General features: G+C 40.6%; 1 protein-coding gene across 1 annotated transcript in view; it reads left to right on the top strand.

The window, feature by feature from the left end:
• Positions 1-4,569: 4,569 nt before the first annotated feature.
• Positions 4,570-22,389, top strand: part of AOPEP (aminopeptidase O (putative)) — a 309,081-nt gene continuing 291,261 nt past the window's right edge. The window contains exons 1-2 of the mRNA XM_021677941.1: positions 4,570-5,366; positions 18,667-18,833. Coding sequence (XP_021533616.1) covers positions 4,570-5,366; positions 18,667-18,833 — 964 coding nt within the window. The remainder of the gene's footprint in view (positions 5,367-18,666; positions 18,834-22,389) is intronic.

Raw genomic sequence — 22,389 nt, forward strand, 5'->3', positions numbered from 1 at the left:
GCACACAGAGATGAATCAGGAATCCCTAGTTGCTTATAGACCATTGGAAGGTAGAGGTAGCTGCAAAATGAAGCAGGGTAAGTTGAGGGTCATGAGAATGATACACATGGCCTTGTAGCTGGAAAGGAGAATGAAATTACTCTCTTTAGAGGGATCTGGAATGGCTCTACAGAGGCTATTTTACACATTTGTAGATGTGTGCATTTCTGTTTGGGTGACTGAAAGTGGCAAGGCAGTTTCTTCCCCGTGCCATAACTCTGTTTAGTATTTGATCCTCCCTTCCTCCCCCCTCCTCCCGCCTTTCTCAAGAAAAATATTGCTGTACATTAATTCTTTTGAAGCCTTTAATGGTGTTGCTGAGACAATCATTTAAGCATTTAAAATACATAGCACATAGTACACTTATTTTAGAGGCAGCAGTGGTTAGCCACTGGAAACTAACCATTGGGTTTGATAAAGGGGGGAATTTTATATGTTATGGCTTATGACAGAATGGAAAAATGCTTCAGTGAGACAGGCTGGCATTTTAAATTGGAGCACAATAATGGCAAGAAGTGCTGAAGTCAACAGACTGCTTAGAAATATGGTTACTATTTGCTGAGAGAGGCCTTACAAGGTGGCCACATACAAGCATTTGCAACCACAGTTAGTTCAGTTCTTCCCTAAACATGGGATGTGACCCTGATTGACGTCAGTGAGAGTTGTATACTTGCAGGGAAAGGAGATTCAGGTCATCTAAGAAGCCAAGGCAAGGAGGAAATAGGTGTAATAAGCAATGAGTTCTAACAGACTCACACATTATACATAACTTAGGTTGGAAACCAGACAGAGGTGACCGTGATCTGAATCTTCTGGGGCTGGCCCCAAACTTCTCCTTTTACCCCCAAAGCTATTAGAATATGAATTGAGTCTAGTCCACACAACTTGAAGATGGTAGACAAGGTAGAATGAGAATATAGAAGACAGTCTTAGGAGGTGACATTTGATTTATGACTTGGACAGTATGAAGGAAATGGCCACAAGAGCTGGAAGATGAGAATTCCAAAGGAAAGAATCAGCAAGGAGAAAATATCAGAAATGAGTGACCGAATTGCTTTACCTCTCTGGGCCTCAGTGTCATCATTTGTAAAACCGGAGAGTTTGACTAAGTGAGCCCTAAGGAATTTGTCAGCTCCAAAATGCAAAGAAGTAAAGACTTAGCTAACATGGGCAACAGAGTTAAATGTTTGGTTTGTTTGTTTTTTTCCTGGTTTAATTGAGATATAATTGACATATAACATTGTATTAGTTTAAGGTATCAACATAATGCTTTGATAGATGGATGTATTGCAGTGTTTGTTTTTGAAGATGGTAGCCCTGGGGGGTGTTTGAAACATTAGGAACAGCATGGAAACATTGAGAGGAAGAAAATGTTGGCAAGAGAAACATTTTTTTGTCAAATGCAACAAGATTCCAAATTAGTGGAAGGAGATAGTGTTCTGGGTGTGTGGGGGGGAGCTCTTTCTTCTTTCTGATGTTTCCTGTCTTGTGAGGGGAGCTTAATTACTGTAACATTGCTGATCACTTTAGTTCCTCTACCTTAAGGGAGGTGGAGTGAGAAGACGAAATTGAGCATGTTCTGCTCCTTTCAGCTCTTCCCTTTTGCTTTTGGGCAGCAATCCTCAACTTGGAGAGCTTTTCTCCTTACTTCCCCAGGCCTTAATTCTTGCCTGGGGAGGGTACCCTCTCCTCTGGGAGCTTTGACCTGATCTAGTGTTTACTGTGACCTTGTGGGTAAATCTATTGAATATGGGGATTCAATTTTCAGGTACCTTTGGTTCCCACACTAAATCATATTGTCCAGTTTAGCCTTCATCAGTAATAATGGTGATATTTTGGGATCCCTCTGCCATATCCTCATCTTACTTTTTGGTATGTTCAGAATTTGGACGGGCAAGAAGAGTGCCATTCATTTGGCCCTTTCAGACCCCAAAAGCTAGGATTCAAGGGGAAAGGAATTAGCTTTGGTGAGAAGGGATATTGTCTCCTTTGAATCAGAAAGGAGAAGGCAGTAGCTGTGAAGAACTACAGATACTTGAGCCATGATGGAGTTTCAGATTCAGAATCATCTCAGTAAAGTAGGAGGCCAAATAATCAACTGAGAATGAGTCAGCAGGCATGGAACTAGAAAGTTAAAAGAGGAAAAGAGTTAGAACTGCAACTATGGGGAGTGTACTCAAGAATCCACCGAAGAGCAAACTGTTGCCAGTTAGGGTGACAAGGTGATATTAACAGGCTTGGTTGTGGATGGGGCTCGAAGGCTGCCTTGTTATCTGCCACCAGTCACAAAGCAGTGGTGAAAACTGCTCTGTAGTATATGTTTGAATCTTAAATTATATTAAATTTCACAAATAAATGAAAGGATCTATTAGGGTTAGACAATGAATGGTTATATTTATATTGTTACACAAGCTAGACAGTTCTTCAGACATGGTGTACACAGCCACTAAGTTAACCCTTGTCTCGGCTGATTCAGATTTTCTTCTTGTGTGTGTGTGTATATACTCAGGTTTTAAAAAAAATATTAAGTAAGGTTTTTTAAAGAGCCCAATCAACAAAAGACTGCATATTAGCAGCCCCAAACACCAACAGGATGACGTTTTAACATCCGTTGTTTTTCATTACATACATATACCCAATGGCTTTATTGAAGGTTGTTATTCCTTACACGACAAGTTTAGTTGCTTTCATGCAGAAAAGGAAATACTCTGCCTTCTTCCTTTTGCCCATTGATTCTTCTAGAACCAAGGGGAGTGCCAGCTTCTTTATAAAGTAATCTCAAAATATGCTTTGCATCCCTCATTTCTCTCAATTCCTATTACTTTTAAAAAATCAAATTGTATATTCCCACATGCAGTTTGGTGAAGGGTGAGAGAATAGGGAGTAAGGAAGGATTTCAGGAGATGATTGCATTTGAACTGAGTGTGGAGAAAGAACAGAATTTGGCAGGTGGCTGTGGGTGCACTCCAGGTATGGCACATGGCTTAGTCCAAAGAGCATGGAGGCCTGGTGTCAGGTCATCTTTAGGGAGCAGAGTGTTGAGCAGGCCCTTTGGCTAGAGGACAAATATGCAAAGGGTGTATAGTCTCTACGACTGGGAAGGTAGCATGAAATCAGATTTTTTCCCCCTTAGGGTGGGTAAGATTTTCCTGAGGAAGTAAGGCTGTGGAGATGTAGAAAGTGAAAATTCAGTGGGTTTGATTTCTGGAATGAGATTCTAGAAGGAACAGAATTAAGAGTCTAGTAGACAGGCACATAAAATCTGAGGGGAGGTGAGGAGGAGTTAAACAGAATGAAAAGAGAGGGCTCAGTTTTACTTGAAAAGCTGGTGATATTGTTTTGTAGTTGATACAAGAATACCTCCTGATATTTAGAAATACAAAAATTATTTTAAATATATCTACTCTGTCAGAGTTGTTATTCCCCCCCCCTTTTTCATTTTTGGTAAAAGAATAAAAAATAAAGAACAGCATACGCTGAAAGAAATCAGGTACACAACAGGGACTGAAATAATTTCAAATAATTTTTCTTCTAGGTGGATTGCTATTATAAAATAAGAATACATTTTGATTCAGAACTTTTATGAAGAACTTGGGCATTTTATTACAACATCTGTTTCTACATTTTAATTTCTCTTTTTCCTTTTATAGATATTTGCATACTTTTTTTTTTTCCAAATGAGAAGACCTTTTTTTTGCCACAAGAAGGCTATTATCCAGAATGTTAATGGGTTTTCAGCTATTAAGATGTAATGATATACCTTGAGTATTTAACTATAAATTTGAAAAATCTCCATGAACAATCTCAAAGGAATACTTAGAATGCACTCCTGGTAAATTGGCTCATTTTCCTGTAATTTACTGGAAGTGCTGATATGAGAGCAGTCCTAATGTGAAAAGTACATTAATCCCTGGAGTTACATTTTATGTATTAAATTATTACTCTCAAAGAATAAAACGTATGAGGCCATTTAGCCTTCATTCACATTTGTTACTTAGAATCACAGTAGAGAAACAGTCACTTATCTTTGATGCACAAAATTAGAAATGATGCATTTAATATCTTTTAAAACAAGAGGCACAGTGATACTCAGTTATGCTTTTGCATAACAATTGCTCTTTCCCCAAACAAGGACTGTTCTAGTTAAGAGCACGATTCTTCGGGCTTTGTGGAGGCCCCTTTCGTTCCATTGGTAGTTGAAATATTTTTAGAAACCCATAATGCAGCTTTCTTTGATGTCAGTCAGAAAGATTAGTCTGCCTTCTAGCCCTGAGCTTCTACCACATTGGGGGATTATTTAAGGAGGTAGTCAGTTTGCTGAAGCAGTGGTTGTAGGAACACTTAGGGTCTTGTTTGGAATTTTGTCTAATTGTGTTTTTCTTCTTTGCCAGGGGACTGAAAGTTGTGGAACCACAATTTGTGACACCAGGTGTTTTTTTGGTAAGCAGCCATTTATGATTCGGGAAGATTAAGGCAGATAGGAAGCCCCTTCTGAGATTGTAACAAAGCTCTCGAACAACAACCGACACCATGGACATAAAGCTGGACCCTTCCCGGGATGACCTGCCTCTCATGGCCAACACCAGCCACATACTCGTGAAGCACTATGTACTGGATTTAGATGTGGATTTCGAAAGTCAAATCATTGAGGGCACCATAGTGCTTTTCTTTGAGCCTGGGGACAGATTCGAGAAACAGAGTGGTTCCACCAAAGACACCTGCCGATCAGAGTCAAACGAAGCCTGCAGTTTTAGGATGCCTGCACCCTGCCAGAGTCCTGTGACAGATACAAGGACCTTCTCATCTAAAACAGGATATAATGATTTTGCAATCTGTGGTAAAGGTGAAAAAGATACTTCTGGTAAAGATGGTAACCATGACAACCCGGAACAGGCTTCTGGGATTTCTAGCTCAAAGTACCGCTGTGACACAGGGAATCATGGGAGTGAGGATTTTTTGCTAGTGTTGGACTGCTGTGATTTATCCGTGTTGAAGGTAGAGGAGGTGGATGTTGCTGCTGTGCCAGGTATTGACAAATTTACAAGGTCTCCCAAGCTCACAGTTGTTTCTGAGGAGCTCAGGAATCAGATTGTACATGAACTTGTCACTCTGCCTGCAGGGCGTTGGCGGGAGCAGTTAGACTATTATGCTGGCTGCAGCCAGGCTCCTGGCTGTGGGGAGCTCCTGTTTGACACTGACACTTGGAGCTTACAGATCAGGAAGACAGGGGCTCAGACAGCTACTGACTTTCCTCACGCCATAAGGATATGGTACAGCACCAAACCCCAGGGGCGATCCGTTACATGGACCTCAGACCAGAGCGGCAGGTAGGTTATCTGGGTGCTCCACAGCCCCCTGCCCGTTAATCTCACACACTGGGAGATGAGCCTTTGCACGGATGCTCTTCCACAGGGGACGGTCTTGGCAAGGATGCTCCTCTCTATTCTGTGGCATTACCCATCTAGCCTCAAATCCCTAGGCCCACAGTGAAGCAGGTGAATTCCCAGGCATGCTCCACTCTTAATAGGATTATTTCCTTAAGTCATGATGAAAAGATTACTTTATTCAGCCCCTGTATTTCGGAGTTAGGAGATTGAAAGGCAAGCCTAATGATTAAATCCCGAGCCTAGCTCTCCGTTGGGATCTCTGCTGGTGACCTCAGTGCTGTAGATGGGAGTGATATGTGTCTCTGAGCAAATACTGTCTCAAAGTTCCTTCATATTCCCCCCGAGGGAATAAACTGCCACCAAGTTGGGTCAGTCTGAAGCCTGGCCAAGGGCTTCCAAATAAAGCCAGCTCTGCTTTGTGACTTTCTTACTGAACCTGTCTTTCGGCAGCCGTGCCTCTCTGGACTCTGTCACTTGTCATATAGTGCAAACCCCCAAACACTGGAAAGGTCTGTTTCTGAGGCGCGTGACACAGCCCTGCCAAGACTGCACACTTGCTCCTTTGGCCGCGGTTCTTCCCATTTGACCCCAGGAGACTCCAGGTTTTTAGTGTAGAGAGAAGGGATTGATGAGGCATTGAGGTGTTTAGGCAGCCGTTTGTGCTTTTCTTCTTGCCCTTCTTCCAACAGTTGTTCAGGGTTCTTAGAATTTGAGAATTTTAAAATCAAACTTCATTGATTCCTCATTATTTTACCTGTTTGTGCTAATGTACTGCAGATCAATACAGTAATTATTGCAGAGTTTGGCTGGAGGAATGCTGATCTCAATGAACTTGTTTTGAGCTCCTTCTTTTATAGCATGACTCCCTTGACAGAAGCGGTGGTCTCGGGAAATTGCTTAGATCTCTTCCCCAACACACCCCCAAAAACCTTTTAGATTTTTTTTTTTTTTTTAAGCATCACTTCGACTTTGAGCTCTAATTATCCTTTTCCTTACCTCCAGTCTTACTTCTCTGCCCTGGTCTCCTGCCCCACTGAGAATGAGTTCATTTCTTGTCTTATTTCTGTTGGAGTCTGAGGCAGCCTTTGAGAAATTGCAGGGTTGGTGCAAACTTACACTAGTACAAAAGCATACTGATTTATATATAGAATAACTTATTGGATATTCTTGTGAGACCATGAGGGAAAGAAACAGGTGTTCTTATTGTATCTTTAAAGTTTTTTGAAATTATTAAGGGTAGGGTTTTCAATAAGATTTAATTAAATATGGCTTCTGAATACTTAATTTAGGAAATCATAGTTTTTAACACTCCCAGATATTTCATTTCTGAATTAGAATAATGGGGAAGAAGAATCTATTGACAGTAGTTGGAAGAAATACTCATTAATGGCTTCAAACATGGCTTTCTTCTCAGTGCTCACTACCCAGAAAGAGATTAGACTTGTGAATTACATTATTACATGTCAGGTGTTGAATAGGAATGAGTTACGGATAAATGCTGATTTCCATAAAGAAACCGAAGAGGTGCTAGGGCACATCTTTTTCCTGCAAAGATTGACTTGGCAGATTTACTCGTGATGTCTCCTTTTCTGATAATTCAATAAAATGCATGATTATAGCAGGAGTTTAAACTGTATCCTTGGGAGTTCGTGATTATATGTTAGTAAATAAATGGCACATATGCAGCCTTACAAGAATAATAAATTTTGTTTTACAGAAGAAATCCTCAAAAGATGTTTTCTCTCCCTTTTGTCTTTTTTTGGGGTAATTTTATTACAATCAAGATAATCTTCCATGAATGACCACCAACTCTCCCACATGCTTACAAATAAATCTAGGTGTATATTGGTAACTGTTTGGATACTTTAAGGACTTTAAAATGCCTAAGGATCCCAGGTTGCTAGGCAGAAAATATTCCTTAGTGATAAGAGCAGATAATAATCATCAGGGTTACAAAGCTTTATGAATATAATTGTGTGAAAATATATAAAATTTTACAATTGTGTGAAAATTATAATTGGGTAGAGCTTATTTTCTCCAAGGCATAGAGTCTACATTTACTGAAACTAACATTTTATCCTTGAGTGGCAGAATACTATCAGCATACCTACATTCTTAGTCCCGGATACAAAATGTTTTATTCTCATTTTACAACTAGGAGAATTGAATAAAGTTACTGATAGTGCCTTGAAAAAAATCTATATTTCAGTTGTGAAAGGGAGCTACATTTCTTACTTTTGATCTTTACCATGTTCCTTATTGTATGCAAAGATTTCAGTACATTTAAAAAATATATTCGCTTTCAGTGAATTTCTATTTTTAAGCAGTTATTAGACAGAAACTTAAGAAAATCTCTAAATTGGTACCTTCCCTTTTGAGTTCTGTCAGTGTCTTCTCCCCTTGTCACCCTCACCCTACCCCATGTTGAAAATAAAACTTAAATTATTTGGTTTGATAATATATAAATAAGAGATCAAAGGATCCCAGGATGGAATGCAAATTGTGACAAAACAATCAAATTATATTAAAAATGTATGAAGCAACCTCACTGAAGGGGCTTGGGGGCAAAGGTGCTGACCTAAGTCACTTTGGAAATGAGTGGAGTTTGTAAGGCTAAAGGCAAAAGGAGCTGTGCCTAAATACTGTGCTGTAGTTGATAAAGTTATTTCCTATGGGCGTACCAGTTAACAATTCTGGTACCACTATATGTGTATACTGGAATTGAGCAATTAAGTAAATTAAGTAAATCTGGGAGCCAGGTTTCTCACTGTTGAAGTGGGAGGTTACAGATAAGCAAGAGGAATAGGCTAGAATGATCTCTGTGGTGTAATAGATTAGAACTGGAGACATCACTATAAACTCATGTTTAATGTTTAGTTTAAGATGGATGCAGATGGTTGCATTATAGAAATAATTATAAATAGGTGTTTTCCAAGGATTAGCACGCACACGTAAATTTCCTTGCTTGCCATCTGGGAGGGTCTAGAAGCACAGTGCCTGGGTCTTGGTTTCTAATACCACTCTCCAATAATGAAACCAGGGCTTCTTGGAGGAATGGCTAAGACTGTAGGAAATAATACTAGATGAGCCTGGAGCATCTTGTAGTGCCAGAAAATAAGGAAGTGCTCAAACAGCAGCAATAGTAGCCCACAATTGAGGGTATATGCCCAAGGTCCAAGGAGCCATTGGAAAGAATTCCTAATGACCAAAGCTGAGCAACAATATAAAATAGTTTTGGATGATGACCTAAAGTATAAAATAAGTATTCATGAGTTCACATTAATATAAAGAAATATTTGAATAAATAAACAAATAGAGAATAGACATATCTAAGGTACAGAAGTTGTCCAAGTTATGTAGATATTCCATCCTCAAGGAGGTGGAACATAACTCTGCTCCTTATTAAGTATGGGCTAAGAAATAAGAGTAACTTTACATCGTAGAAACCTGACAAACATGACCTCAGTGAGGAGATCAAGGTTAACATCAAAGTGAGGAGTCATGTTGATATATGTGTATCCTTGGTATGATGTGATGAAATGACATCTTTTTGATTGTCCTCCCCCAAACCCATAACCCCAGTCTAACCAAGAGAAAAACATCAGATAAATCCCAGTTGAGGGACATTCAGCAACATACCTGACCAGTACTCCTCAAAACTCTCAATGTTGGGGCGCCTGGGTGGCTCAGAGGGTTAAGCCCTCTGCCTTCGGCTCAGGTAGTGATCCCAGAGTCCTCGGATTGAGCACCACGTCGGACTCTCTGCTCAGTGGGGAGTCTGCTTCTCTCTCTGCCCCTCCCCTTGCTCATGTGCTCTCTCTCACATAAATAAATAAAATCTTAAAAAAAAAAAACCTCTCAGGGTCGACATAAGCAAAGAAAGTATTAAGAAACGGTCACAGTCAAGAGAAGCCTAAGGAGACATGATGATTAAAAGGAATGTAGTATCCTGGAGCAGAAAAAGGACATTAGGGAGAACCAAGGAAATCTGAATAAATACAGACTTTAATAATGTATCAATACTGGTTTATCAGTTGTGACAAATACACTAATATAAGATGTTAATAACAGTGCGTATGGGGTAAATGGGAAATCTGTGTATTATCTTTGCACTTAAGAGTAAACCTAACTGAAACAAATAAGACATTATATGTTAATTAAAAAAAAGTAAATCTAAGCCTGACCAAAAGTAATGTTTATTAAAAAAATAAACTTCAAATCTGGAAAGCAGTCACCATCTTTCTACCTTGAAATCTCTTACAAAAGTAAGGACTGCCTTCCCGTTTTTATCAAGTGGCAATGTTTTCTGGAGAACTGAAAATGTATTTGAAGTTATAAAAGAGTATTCCAATAATTGTCAGTAATTTCTTTTCCCCCCATTATTATTCTAGTTCTAAAATGAAGTGCCTGATCGTTATAAAAGCTACATTTTCCTACTGGGGCTTAGTCATTGTGGGATTTTGGAAGTTCTTGAACTGAAATGTTCTTTCTGGCCACTGTCATGTAGATACTGGATTAGAGGTGACATTTACAAAGGACCACCTAAACAGACACATATATGATAGTCTGATACGACATGCTTCTTGGAAAGCCTGTTTACTTCGTGTAGTGTGATTTTTTTCTGCCCTCTAAAAATATTTTGAAGAACTTTGAGAACAGGGACAGAGTCAAGAATGTATTAAGGTTGTTGCTAAGCTGGGAAGAAAGGGGACTTGATATCTTTTTGGTTCTAGATCTTCAGTATACTTAAGAAAAAAACTTTTAGAAATGGAAATCTTTAATTCAAAATTTATGTACTTTTCTATTCCACTGAATAAAATGTTATTTAAAACTAAAAGCATTCTCTCTGGTAACCCGTTCCCTTTTCCCTTAGGATCATTATAATAGTTGTGGAACTGGCCAAGTGGTCTAGGGAACCCGAGCTTAAGCTAATGACATCACCGAACATGAGTTGAGTGGAGTGGAAATTCAGTTAAATATAGGAAATTCATTTTTAAAACTCCACTTACTTGGATCGTCATTAAAGATAAGGAAACTGGCTAAGAAAATACATTATAATTTAAAGTAATATTAAAAATTTTAAGTTCCTTAAATCAGTATGATGTTTTAGACAAGACCAGAATGAAGTTGGCAAAATACTAAAGAGAATGATTTTTCTCTATTATGTTTATTACTTAGCTGTTGGACCAAGGAAGATGTAGACTTTTGGAGTATTTTTAGTTTGACATCAAAACCAGATGTTAAAACATGGTTTTTTTCTTCCCCCATGAAAATAGTTTCATTGCTTAATATCTCGCTATAAAGGAAAGTTTGAAAAGAATGAGCAGAAGATCTTTGGGAAGATTTCAGTTCTAAAAGGAACATTTCTACAGTTAATCCATTTTTTTCTTTCCTGCTTCAAGAAACCAATACAAAATTTATGAGAACTGAGTGGAAGTACACATTAATGCTATAATATCATTGTAAGATTACAGGAGGAATTGATAATCCCAAACTTGAAAATGTTTAGAAGGGTTCTATTTTAGCCTTTCTCCCCTTGATTCTAGATCTACCTCTATTTACCAGAATCCCAGATAAGTCACAGGAGAAAAGGCAATGATGGACTGTCTTAATTTACACAAGTAACCCAAATGACTAACCAACCAAATAGAAAAACCCTGAATAACCAAACATCAGTAGAAAATAACAAATCACAATGACCTAACCAAAGAGCATAGTGTGTTGGAAAGAACCTGGAAAGTGAGAGCCAGGAGACCAGAATACTCGTCTGAGCTGTGCTGCCCCTTAGCTGTGTGACTTCAGATAAGGCCTTTTACATCTCTGGGGCTTAATTTTCTCGTGTGTTAAAAAGAGATTTCATCTTAAGATCTCCAGATGAGACTTCCAAATGAGAAATACTGTCTTTGCCTTTATAAACAGCTTGCCTGTTTTGCACCCAAAGCACTTGTGCTGAAAAAAAGTGGTGAATTTCTGACTCAAAGCCAATTCCATTCAGTCCAGTTCATTTTGTTCACAAAATCTGAGTCCAAGCAGCATTCTCCTTGCACCTGCCATATGTCCAGTATGATTTGGGGATCCCAGTTTTGGTAATTGTGCCATGAAGGAGAATATAATAAGGAAGGTCTGTGTGTAGAGTTGCGGAGAGAGAGTGAGTCATAGTTGACATTTCCTACTTTAGTAGTCTGCCTCTTGGTTTTTGTGGCAAAGAAAGCAAGAGGGTTGCTTGCTTGTAACTTGGGTTTAATGAGAACATGGAGTCTTACAAAAGATCAGGTGCAGGAAGGAGAAGAGATGTTAAGGAATTGGAGGAGGCCTGAAGACTTTGTAACCCAGGCAAGTTTTCTAAAAGAATCGGACTCACAGAAATGTCACATCTGTGGCCTCCTGGCCTCCAGTGACCAGAGCAGTACTTCATTGTGGGAAAACATCCCAACAAGCCACACCCATGGCAACTCTGGGCTCATCTCATCACCTCCTGCCTGCTTCTCCTAAGACAGCCCTCTCCCCAGTCACTGAATGGTGGTACCAAGTCTCTGAAAATGGGTGATTTTATGGAAAGTGGTGGAACGTCAAACATTTTTTAAATTAAGAATAACCCCCTTTTCACACTGACTGCAAAAAGACAAATGCATGTAGTTGTCAACTGAAGAGAAATAAAATATATTTTTGAATCAATCCCCTACAAGTTTTCTTTATGGATGGCTCCTTAAGAAAATGAGCAAGCATGTGAGTGTTCACCGACCTCTTACCTTGGAAGGTGTATGTCTTAGTCCATTTGGGCTATGATGACAAAATACCACAAATTTATTTCTCACTGTTCCTGGAGGCTGGAAGTCCAAGATCAGGGTGCCAGCATGGTCAGGCTCTGATGAAAGCCCTCTTCTGGGTTGCAGACTGCTGCTGACTTTTGGCTGTGTCCTCACATGAGGGAAGGGGCTAAGGAGCTCTGTTGGGCTTCTTTTATAAGGGCATCAATCTCATTCATAAGATCCTCGTCCTCATGTGACCTAAGCACCTCCCAGAGGGCCTACCTCCTAATCCCAACAGTCAAATCGGCATTAGGATTTCAACATAGGAATTTGAGGGGGACACATTCAGACCATAGCAGCATAGTTAGTGTGTCTCGTCCTTGTTTAATCACTGCACGAACACACAAACATGTATCAAGCTGAGGTAGTAGCTATTCTGACAAGTTCTTCCTCAGTTTAGAAGTTCTTTAATGGCAGCAAGTCATGGGTCTGCTCTCACGCTGTCTTTCCATTTTCTTTCTGATTTTTCAGTGTCCTCCCCACCCCCACAACTCCTGTGTAGTTTAACTGAGCTCCCCAGGGAGCCTTTCATTGGGTGGCTTATCCGAGGGCATGTGGGATGAGCCCTGGTGTGAGAGAGTTTTCCTCTGTGTGCTGGAAGGAATTATTGAGTCTGGAAATAATGAAGTTATGAGCATTGGAGGCTGGCGCCTGCACATCTGTCCCATAAGCGTTTTAGCAACATGGCCGAGGTGCAAGGCTGTGCATGTTGAATAAACACAGCTGCATTTACTTCAGTGATTACACATCCAGATAGCTGCAGAGCGTATTTATAAATGTGCATAGATTTTCCTCCCCTCTTGGGGCACAGGGTGTGGGGACAGGAAATCAGCTCTCTGTAGTTCTCATTTGTAGGTGTGTATGATGAGAGCCATCTTGACTCTTGAATCACCATGTGGGGAGTATGATTTTTATGACTCAGTGAAGTCCCTATGTTCACCCATTCCCCACTTTTTTGTCAGATGCCTCAAATTCCACCACTAGAGTTTTATCCGGAGGTTAAGTTTTCATCTCTGTTAAAAATATAGTCACTTGGGATGCCTGGGTGGCTCAGTTGGTCGAGCGTCTGCCTTCGGCTCAGATCATGATCCCGGGGTCCTGGGATCGAGTCCTGTATCGGGCTCCTTGCTCAGCGAGGAGTCTGCTTCTCCCTCTGCCTGCTGTTCCCCCTGCTTGTGCTCTCTCTCTCTCACAAATAAAATATATATAGTCACTTAACTTTACACTAGGTTGTGTGACATGCATAAGGATATCAGGTTGTAAAAGCTCCAAAGGCCATTGCTTATGAAGTCATTGGTGCTTGGTGTGGGCTTGTTGGGAAGGAAGGAGGGAGGCTGCAACTGAGAAAGGGGAAAAGGCCAAGAAAGGAGTAGGCTGGGAGCAGGAAGATAATCTGCGTTTTCAAGAAATTTTGCCTAGGTGATTATTTTCCTATTTGTGAAAACATTCCAGTGAGAAAATGATTGAGTCTTGTATCAGGTGTGGCTATATTTATAGATGGGGCTGTTAACACTTTCAGAGTTACAGCTCTGGAGACCAGAGGGAAGTGTGGTGTCTCTCCCATTCCGATGGGGGCCCCCAGATGTGGGGCGTCCCTATCGGGTGGGGACTGGCGGCACAGGCGGTGCAGAATTCTCTGGAGGCAGAACAAAGGAGCAAAAAGTTTATTGAATACACTACAAGGGTGAGGCGGCAGGCAGGACCGCAAAGGAGAGACTGTCTGCCAGGAGGTGGTGGGTGGGACTGGACTTAGAGGGGGAAGGTGAGGAGGTATGGGGATGTATGGAGTTTTCCGTTTTTTGATACCTGTGCCTGGTTGTAAGTAGCCCATTGGTTTGTTAGGGCTTATGGATATTTTGAGGTGGGTGGCCTGATGGGCCCGTTTGTATTCAGCCAGGTGGTCACTCTGGGCTCTTTTGCCTTGCTCTACATTCCATTGCTCCAGCCTCTACAGAAAGCAAGAAAGAACACACATAGATTTTAGCAGCAAGGATGCCCAGCGGCGTAAAGAGGAGGTCGCAGAAGAGAATTGTGAGGACAGTAGGGGGCTGGGAGGCGAGAACTTCTTGGGGGCATGGCCAGGTAACTAATCCCCATGGTGCGAGAATTCAGGTGCCCAGGGACAGTCTGGTAGAAAGAGCCTTGGAGAGGATGCCGGGGGGGGTCAGGACAGAACTATAGAACGAAATATCTAGAACTAGACCACTCAGAGGGGAAAAAATCCAGAATGGGACAGGAAAGGATGGTGATAACATGCTTTTTAAATATCTAGCCAGTGGGAGGATTTCCTCCCACACAAACTCCCTGATTTATGGGTGGTACCCAGACTCAAATCTGCGGGCAGCATCAATACTCAGTTCATAAACCCATCATTCCTCAATTTTCTGTGATCGGTCCAGTTTCAGACACTCAATCCCATTGCCAAACACTATACTCTTTGTACTTTAGAAAAGAATGATCTCTGTGTCCATACAATGTCCTCTGCCATAGGGTGTGCAAAGCCCTGTATGCGCAAATTAAATAGGGACTCTCCTTCTCCCTTGTCCCTTCCTGTGATCCTGCTTGTCATCTTGACTTTCCTATTTAATTGCTTCACAATCCATCTTATCACCTGAGCCAGAAACCTGAGAAAATTCTGTTATCTATTGCTGCATACAAATCACCCCAAACTTAATAGTTTATAAGAACAAGCATTTATTATCTCACACGGTTTATGAGGGTTAAGAATCCAGGAACAGCTTAACTTGGTGGTTCTGGCTCAGGATCTCCTACAAGGTTGCAGTCAGCTATCTGTCAGGGCCACAGGCATCTCAAGGCTTGACCGCAGCTGGAAGATTCTCTTCCAAATGCATTTGCGTGGTTGTCGACAGGCTCAGGTCCTCACTGATTGTGGGCCAGAGGTCTCTCTTTCTAGCACATGGGCCCCTCCGTACCCTATTTGAGTACTGTCTTGACATGGCAGCTGGATTCCCCCCAGAGCAAGTGATAGAGAGAAGAACCCCTAAAATGAAAGGCACAGATTTTTAAATTCTCTGTTCTCAGAAGCGACAGCTGTTCTGCCATATCCTATTGGTCACACAGACCAACCCTGGTACAGTGTGCGAGGGTACTCCATAAGGATATGAATACCAGGAGGCAGGGGGCATTGGGGGCCAACTTAGAGGCCAGCTGCCTCAGAGAGGCTTTCCTTCTCCCTCTCCTTCAGCAACGCACTAAGTCCATCTGATTCTTCCTCTGCTGTGTTTCTCAGATATGACCTCATCTTAAATCTGATTGTGGAGGTGTGGAGGCTGATGGGGGAAGCCTTGGTGACCACATACCTAAGGGCACAGGCCGAATGCAACTTTATATATAGGGAGAAGGAGAGCAAACCTGTTGGCAAGCGAGCCTTTCAGGGAGGATTCATTCCCTCTGCAGGGAAGGGGAAGATCTGTAACAACAGAGTCACCCTACAGAAACCAGGTGCTGAGCACAACAGCAAGAGAGCACAGGTGCTTTCAGACTTGACCAATTGGGGAAATGTTGGGGTTCAGAGCCAACGGCCAAGAAAGAATTCTGGAGACCTCTTTGGTGCAAAAAGGTGGTTTGATTAAAGTACGGGTACAGGGAGCATCTGGGTGGCGCAGTTGGTTAAGTGTCCGACTCTTGGTTTAGCCCAGGTCTGATTTCAGGGTCATGGGATCAAGCCCTGCGTCAGGGCTCAGTGTGTCTGCTTGAGTTTCTCTCCCTCTCCCCACCCTCAAATAAATAAATTAATTTAAAAAATAAATACAGCACAACAAGACCCTGGGCAGAAAGGGCTGCACTTGGGTAGTGAGGAATGGCTGATTATATACTTGGAGTTGGGGTAATTAAAGACAAAGGGAAGTTTCCAAAAGGACTTTCATATGCTAGAGAAGACTCACAGGATCCTGGAGGCCTAGCTATTGTCAAGCTAAGGTTGCTTTTCCCTCTAGCAAAGCATTAACATTAAGACCCTTGGGAGTTTCTGGAGGAATGTCATTCTCTGCCTGTCTCAAGTATTTGTCAATGGGCTGCAGGTTATAAGGACATTTAATTTTATCTACATTTCCTTCTGTCTTTGTACCCCACATCACTGGGACTTAAGACCATGATATGAGGTCAGCTCCCCTTTTTGCCTGAGGTAGAGAAAGTCTTAGGAAATCTCTATCTAGGCAAGCGTCTGCAGCTTCCTTGTAAGTCTCACAAATAGTTTAACTCCACGAGTCTACTTAGAAGTGGCTACTTAGATTGGAAGTAGAGCTCTTGAACTGAGAAAAGTTGGGGGATCCATTCTGCTTCAGTGAGAAAGACAGCCTCGATTCTCAGTATCTGCCATTGTCAGAGGAAGCAGGAGTTACACCTGCCATTTGGCCAGTGGGAATACACCCTGTTTCCACTGATGATACTTTTCCTCCTTGAGATCCTTGTCTAAGATGGGCTTTTGGGGATAAAGCAAAACACTTAATAGTTAGAATTTTCAGAAGTAGGCATACCTTAATTACTTGAGCTGCGACAGCACCCCTCCCATCATGCACCCACCTAGCAGCCCCACCTGGGATGAATCAACCCTAGTAGGCTTCCTCAATAGGTTCTTCAACAGCCTGAGGCTGCACGGTTAACTAAGATTAATTCAGTTGACCAAGGGCCCCAGGGGACTAAGGTGGGAGTTGAGAACTCATTGGTGGGAGTTGAGAACTCATTGGTGGGAGATTCTGGGTCTTCTATGAAAATTTGCTTTTTGTTCTTAGATTTATAATCTTGGGATCAGAATGATAGGTTTATGGCCCAGGATAGAGGTCAGCTCTCTGCCTCCCATCTGCATTTGACATGTGACTCACAGAGGTCAAGTCATTTAAAAAGTTGGCCAGGACTACAGTCTCCTGAATCTCTAATCTTTCCCTGCCCTGTATTAGACCTGCGAGTTATCATAGCATGTACAGTGCTAGGATAGGTAGACTGCAACAGCTTGTTTGCTCTGAGGTCCAATTTCTGCTCTTGTTGTGATCTCTGGATGGCAAGGAACCTCATTTCCCAGGCTCCCCTGTCTTCTGCTTCCTACTAAGTTTAGCCCATGTAGTGCAGTGGGGGAAAATTTGAGAGCAAGAGTTGGTGAGAAACAACGTATTTCTTTCCCCCTCCCTATTTCCCTTGGCATCTCCAGCAGTGACTTTGTCTTCTCTGGTCCCAGCGCCCATTGGACAGTCCCCACCGTGCCTCTGGCTTCTGCCAGAGGACCCATAGCAGCTACTTACCCCTGGGCTGATCTCTGGGTTGGATCCCTGGGTTGCCTCACTTTCCCCCGTTTGGCTTCTCAGCTCTTCTATCACTTGGATCGCCAGCCCCCTAAATCACCTGTTTGTTAAAATCCAGACTGGTGTGTCTTTTCCTTACTGGGCCCTGACGGAGTAGGACCAGCATTCTGTGTGTTCCTGCACGTTTTAGGAACACAATAAATGTTCAGTCATAACGATGCTAATGAAAAAGGAAAACCAGTTTACCCAAGAGAGTTAGTGCTGTGCTCTATTCATTTACTCTATAAATCAAGCTGATTAAAACTACATCATATTTGTCATAATTCCTGAAAAGCAAAAAGTGGAGACATTTTCTTAAGACATCTTCCTGAGGGTCACCCTTGTGCCTTCAACTCTATGGTGTCAAAAGAATGGGTTCTTTTGATCTCATAGATCTTTACCATCGCTGTCCTCTGACTTAATCACGGAAAGGATCATTCTCGGTATGGGTGGGTTTGTAATTTTTAATTGTAGCAGAACGAGCCCTAATGTCATACCATTTGGTTTCCTACACTCGGTTTGTAATGACTCTACACTTGGCCTTCCCATCACAAGCCCGGTTGTTGTGACCTGCAGTCCTGTTTGTATGCCCAACCCCTGTTCTTGGCCTCCACACAAGGTTTCCCACAAGGGTTCCATTTGAGATGGTGGTTTCCAGGATTGGGGGTATTTGTCCGCCAGCAACTGGATTTGAGACCACCAGCTTGTTTTTCCAAGCATTAATATATCTCCAAACATATTTTCTTTTCCAGAATGTTTTCCAAAAGGTTTGTAAGAATGTCTCTCAAACTTCTTTTCTTTTGAAGGTGTAAGAGCCTAAGGGGAGGGGCAAGGGTAGTATAAATTTTAAATTGGCAGACTAGTATTTAAAGCTTTATCCAAAAAAATATTTTTCCCTTTAAAAAAAAACCTCTCTTTACATATTTAAGTAATTCATTTGGGAGAAATTACTACTCGACTATTCACATAGCCAGCCCTTGGCAGTTTCAGTTCAGAATGCTTTGAAACCAGTCAACTACAAAGCCTCAAATGTTTTCTCTTTGAAAGCTCAACTTAACCTTCACTACCATGGTGGTGAGAAAAGTGACAACTCATTTAAAGATTCCCCCCTTTTGTTTCTTTGTCTTTCTTATGCAGGCCATGTGTTTATACTATGGGATCTCCCATAAACAACAGGGCCCTTTTTCCATGCCAGGAGCCACCCGTTGCCATGTCAACATGGCAGGCTACAGTTCGAGCAGCTGCATCTTTTGTTGTTTTAATGAGTGGGGAAAATTCTGCCAAGCCAACACAGCTTCGGGAAGGTACTGTACACGTGTTCCTGTGCTTCTTTCTGTAGTGCACACATGCTGGACCCAGGGATCCAGTACGCAATGTTTTTCTCAACTTTAAAGAGCTCCTTTATGAGTTCGGTTGGAATGAACATACTAAAAACATTTTGCCAGAGAAAATAGCAGGGGATGGGGAGGGGCACTTGGGAGTCGGGACATGGGATGGGGGGCTCTTCATGCCAGAGTTATCAATTCCTAGATTATTTTGGGAGTTGCTTTCACCTGGTGGTTTGTGGGCCTTAAGTGGGTGGTCCTGGTTGAAGACTTTGGGGCAGGCAAGTGTGTCATGGAAACACCATTCATTACAGTTAACTTGTCTGTAGTTCAGTAAGGTTATTCATTATCCCAGGCAATAGAGCTCCTTCCTGTTGGCTGGCCCCCTGGAGTTGTCCTGCTAAGGCATCTGTTCTGCACACTGTTTGCCCATTTGGCTCTGAACCAAAGGTGTGTAAGAAAGATGGAAGGCAAGTGCTAATGCATCAAGGTTTTGTCTGCGAATCACTTGCTTATTGCAATAATTAACTTTTTCAGTCGAGATCCAGAGCGTGTTAACTCCAGGTAAAATTTTTCTAATTGTGTTATTTCTTCATTTAAAATATTGTGTCTCCTCCCATGTACTTATTATAGAAACTCTTTTAACATTTATAGAAAAGCAAAAGTAATAAAAAATAATTTTAGAGAAAATGGTTGCTAACATTTTGCTTCATTTCCCTCCATTATTTAAAATCTATATGTATACTACATGTTATCATTTCAAAACGGTCATCCTAGCATATAACAGTTTTATATTCCACTTATTTCACTTGAATATATCTTGAATGTTTTCCAGGTCACTGTGTATTTTTCAAAAATACGATTTTATTGTCTGCATAATAATTTTCTTGTATGGGCATATCAGATTTTATGTAATGTTTCCATATTATTAGACATTTTTATTGTTTTCAGGGTTTTTTTTTTCTTATTATATTGTATTAAACTCCTGAGGAGATAGTTTGTATAAAATGAGAATTATTGAGTCAAAGGTTTTGAACATGTTTGTACATTTTTCAAGTTCTTTTCCAGAAAGGTACCAATTTACACTCCCATGAGTAGCTATGAGGGTCCCAGTTACCGAGAGCATCACCTGTCTGTTCAGCAAGAGAAGGTCTCTCTTTAATTGGATTATTTCAATTATCAATGAAGTTCCACTTGTCCTCCGACGTTTCTTAACCATTGTCATTAACTCTTTACTTCTTTTGCCCATTTTTATTCTGAGGCCTTAGTGAGGCTTTCAAAAGTTTGTTTCATCTTTTAATTTGAATGGCTCTTAAAAAAAATAAAGATATTGGAGCTTCCAGGTTGCTAAATGTGAAGATGCTGGAAGAGAGCATGGAAGCTCCGAGCACCTCCCCACATACCTTCTCCTATGCATCTCTTCCCTCTCGCTGTTCCTGAGTTGACTGTCCACTCTTCATCAGAGGCAGCAGAAAAGTGCACTGGCAAATGGTTTCTTCTGGTCTTCGTTTCCTTCCGGGGGGCTCCTCTTGTCACAGACTTAACATTAAGTAAATCTGTAAGCTAGTCTCCTACATAAAAGAATAAAATAAAATAAAGGTATTAATCTCTTATGATGTTTGTGGAAAGTATTGTACCCAGTTTATAGTATGCCTTTTAATTTCATATAATGTTTTTGATTTATAGGAGATTTTAATTTTTATGTAGTGAAACCTGTCAAGTTTCTCTTAGAAAGTTTTTTGCTGTTCTGAGATTCACCTGTTTTGTTCTAATATTTTTAAGTTTCAGTTTAATTTTTGTAATATAACTCTCTAATCTCTTGGCAGTTTATTTGGTCAGGGTTGTGAAATGAGAACTAAACTTTTTTTTTTCCCAAATAGGAAACCATTTGCTCCGAGATCATTTATTAGATCTTTGCTAACTTGTAAAATCTCCTTTTTTTAAATTAAGTTTTTTATTTTAATTCCAGTATGGTTAGCATACACTGTTACATTAGTTTCAGGTGTACAATCTAGTGATTCGGCAATTCTATACATTACTCAGCGCTCATCATGATAAGGATACTCTTTTGATTTGTGATATCTCCTTTATTAGAAACTAGATTTATGCATGTACTGGAGTCTTCAGTGAGTGTTAACTTGATTCTCCAAGTCAAGACAAAACAAAACAAATAATACATTTAAAAATGTTTTTAAAAAATGGGTCACAAATACATGGCTTCTTTACAAATGAGCAAAGGACAAGAAAATTGCAAGAAAGTCTTCTTTTTGCTCCTAATTTCCAGCTACCCAGGAACTGCCCCCTAAGGCAATCAAGGTGACCAATTTCTTTTGTGTATAGTATAGTTTTTCCTTTTTTGTTGCACAAATCATAGCATGCTATACACATTGTTTTTGTATTTTGCTTTCTCCTTTAGAATAAATTTATCTTATAGCTAATTTCATATCTGAACATAATAAAGAGCTTCCTCATTATTTTTATGACTACAGAGTATTCCATAAATGGCTGTTTCACAATTTAGTTAACCGATAGCTCTTGACTTGGGTCTAAATCAAATAATAAACTTAATGGGCATTTACTTCTCTCATCTTCCCTCACTCACATTCCCCAGTTTTAATTAATACAGTTTGTAGCTTGGGACTGATATTATCTTTATACTTTGTTTTTGTCTTATATCTTCTCTTCTAGGAGTTACAATTCCTGTTTTATATTTTTGTTCAGTTTCAAAACATATTTGTAGTAAGTATTTAGACTTTCTTTATTTTTGAGCCCTTAAGTTTGAATCATCTCTCAGCTGGGAAATGGCTTATATATATATATTATTATATATATGTATTTTTAGGGGGGGAAGGGGCAGAAGGAAAGGGGGAGAGAGAATCCCAAGTAGCCTCCATGCCCAGCATGGAGCCCAGCATGGGGTTTGATCTCACAAGTCTGAGATCATGACCTGAGCCAATATCAAGAGTTAGACCCTCAACCGACTGAGCCATCAAGGTGCCCCAGTATTTTTTTTCTGGAAGGGTGGATATGTGGTATATTTTCTGAGCCCTCCCATATTTAGGTTGGTTTTTTGTTATATTCAGTTATGAACAATCCTTGGCTAGGTATAAAATTCTTAAGACTTTTTTTCCCTCTTAAATTGACTGTAAACATTTTCATTATCATCCCTTAGAATTTCTGAGGAGAAATCTGGTATTTTTTTTTTTTTTATTCTCTGAAAGTAGTCTGATTTTCCTGCCTAGAGACTCGTAGAATTTTTTTTATTTATGTAATTCAAAACTTCCTAGAACATAGCTAGTTGTGGGTACCATTTTTTAAAAATCAACTTTATTGAAGTATAACTTACATATAATAAAATGCACACAGTTTAAGTCTTGTTCATGAGGTTTGACAAATATATACACGTATGTAATTAATTAGCATCCCGATGAAGATGTAGACTATGTTTGGTACCCTGGAAATTCCCTGTGCCTCTGCCATCTGTCCCCTAACCCCATATTAGTCAACCACTGATCTGAATTCTGTATCTGTAGTT

This window comes from Neomonachus schauinslandi, chromosome 13 (genome assembly GCF_002201575.2).
Source record: "Neomonachus schauinslandi chromosome 13, ASM220157v2, whole genome shotgun sequence".
Classification (NCBI taxonomy): domain Eukaryota; kingdom Metazoa; phylum Chordata; class Mammalia; order Carnivora; family Phocidae; genus Neomonachus; species Neomonachus schauinslandi.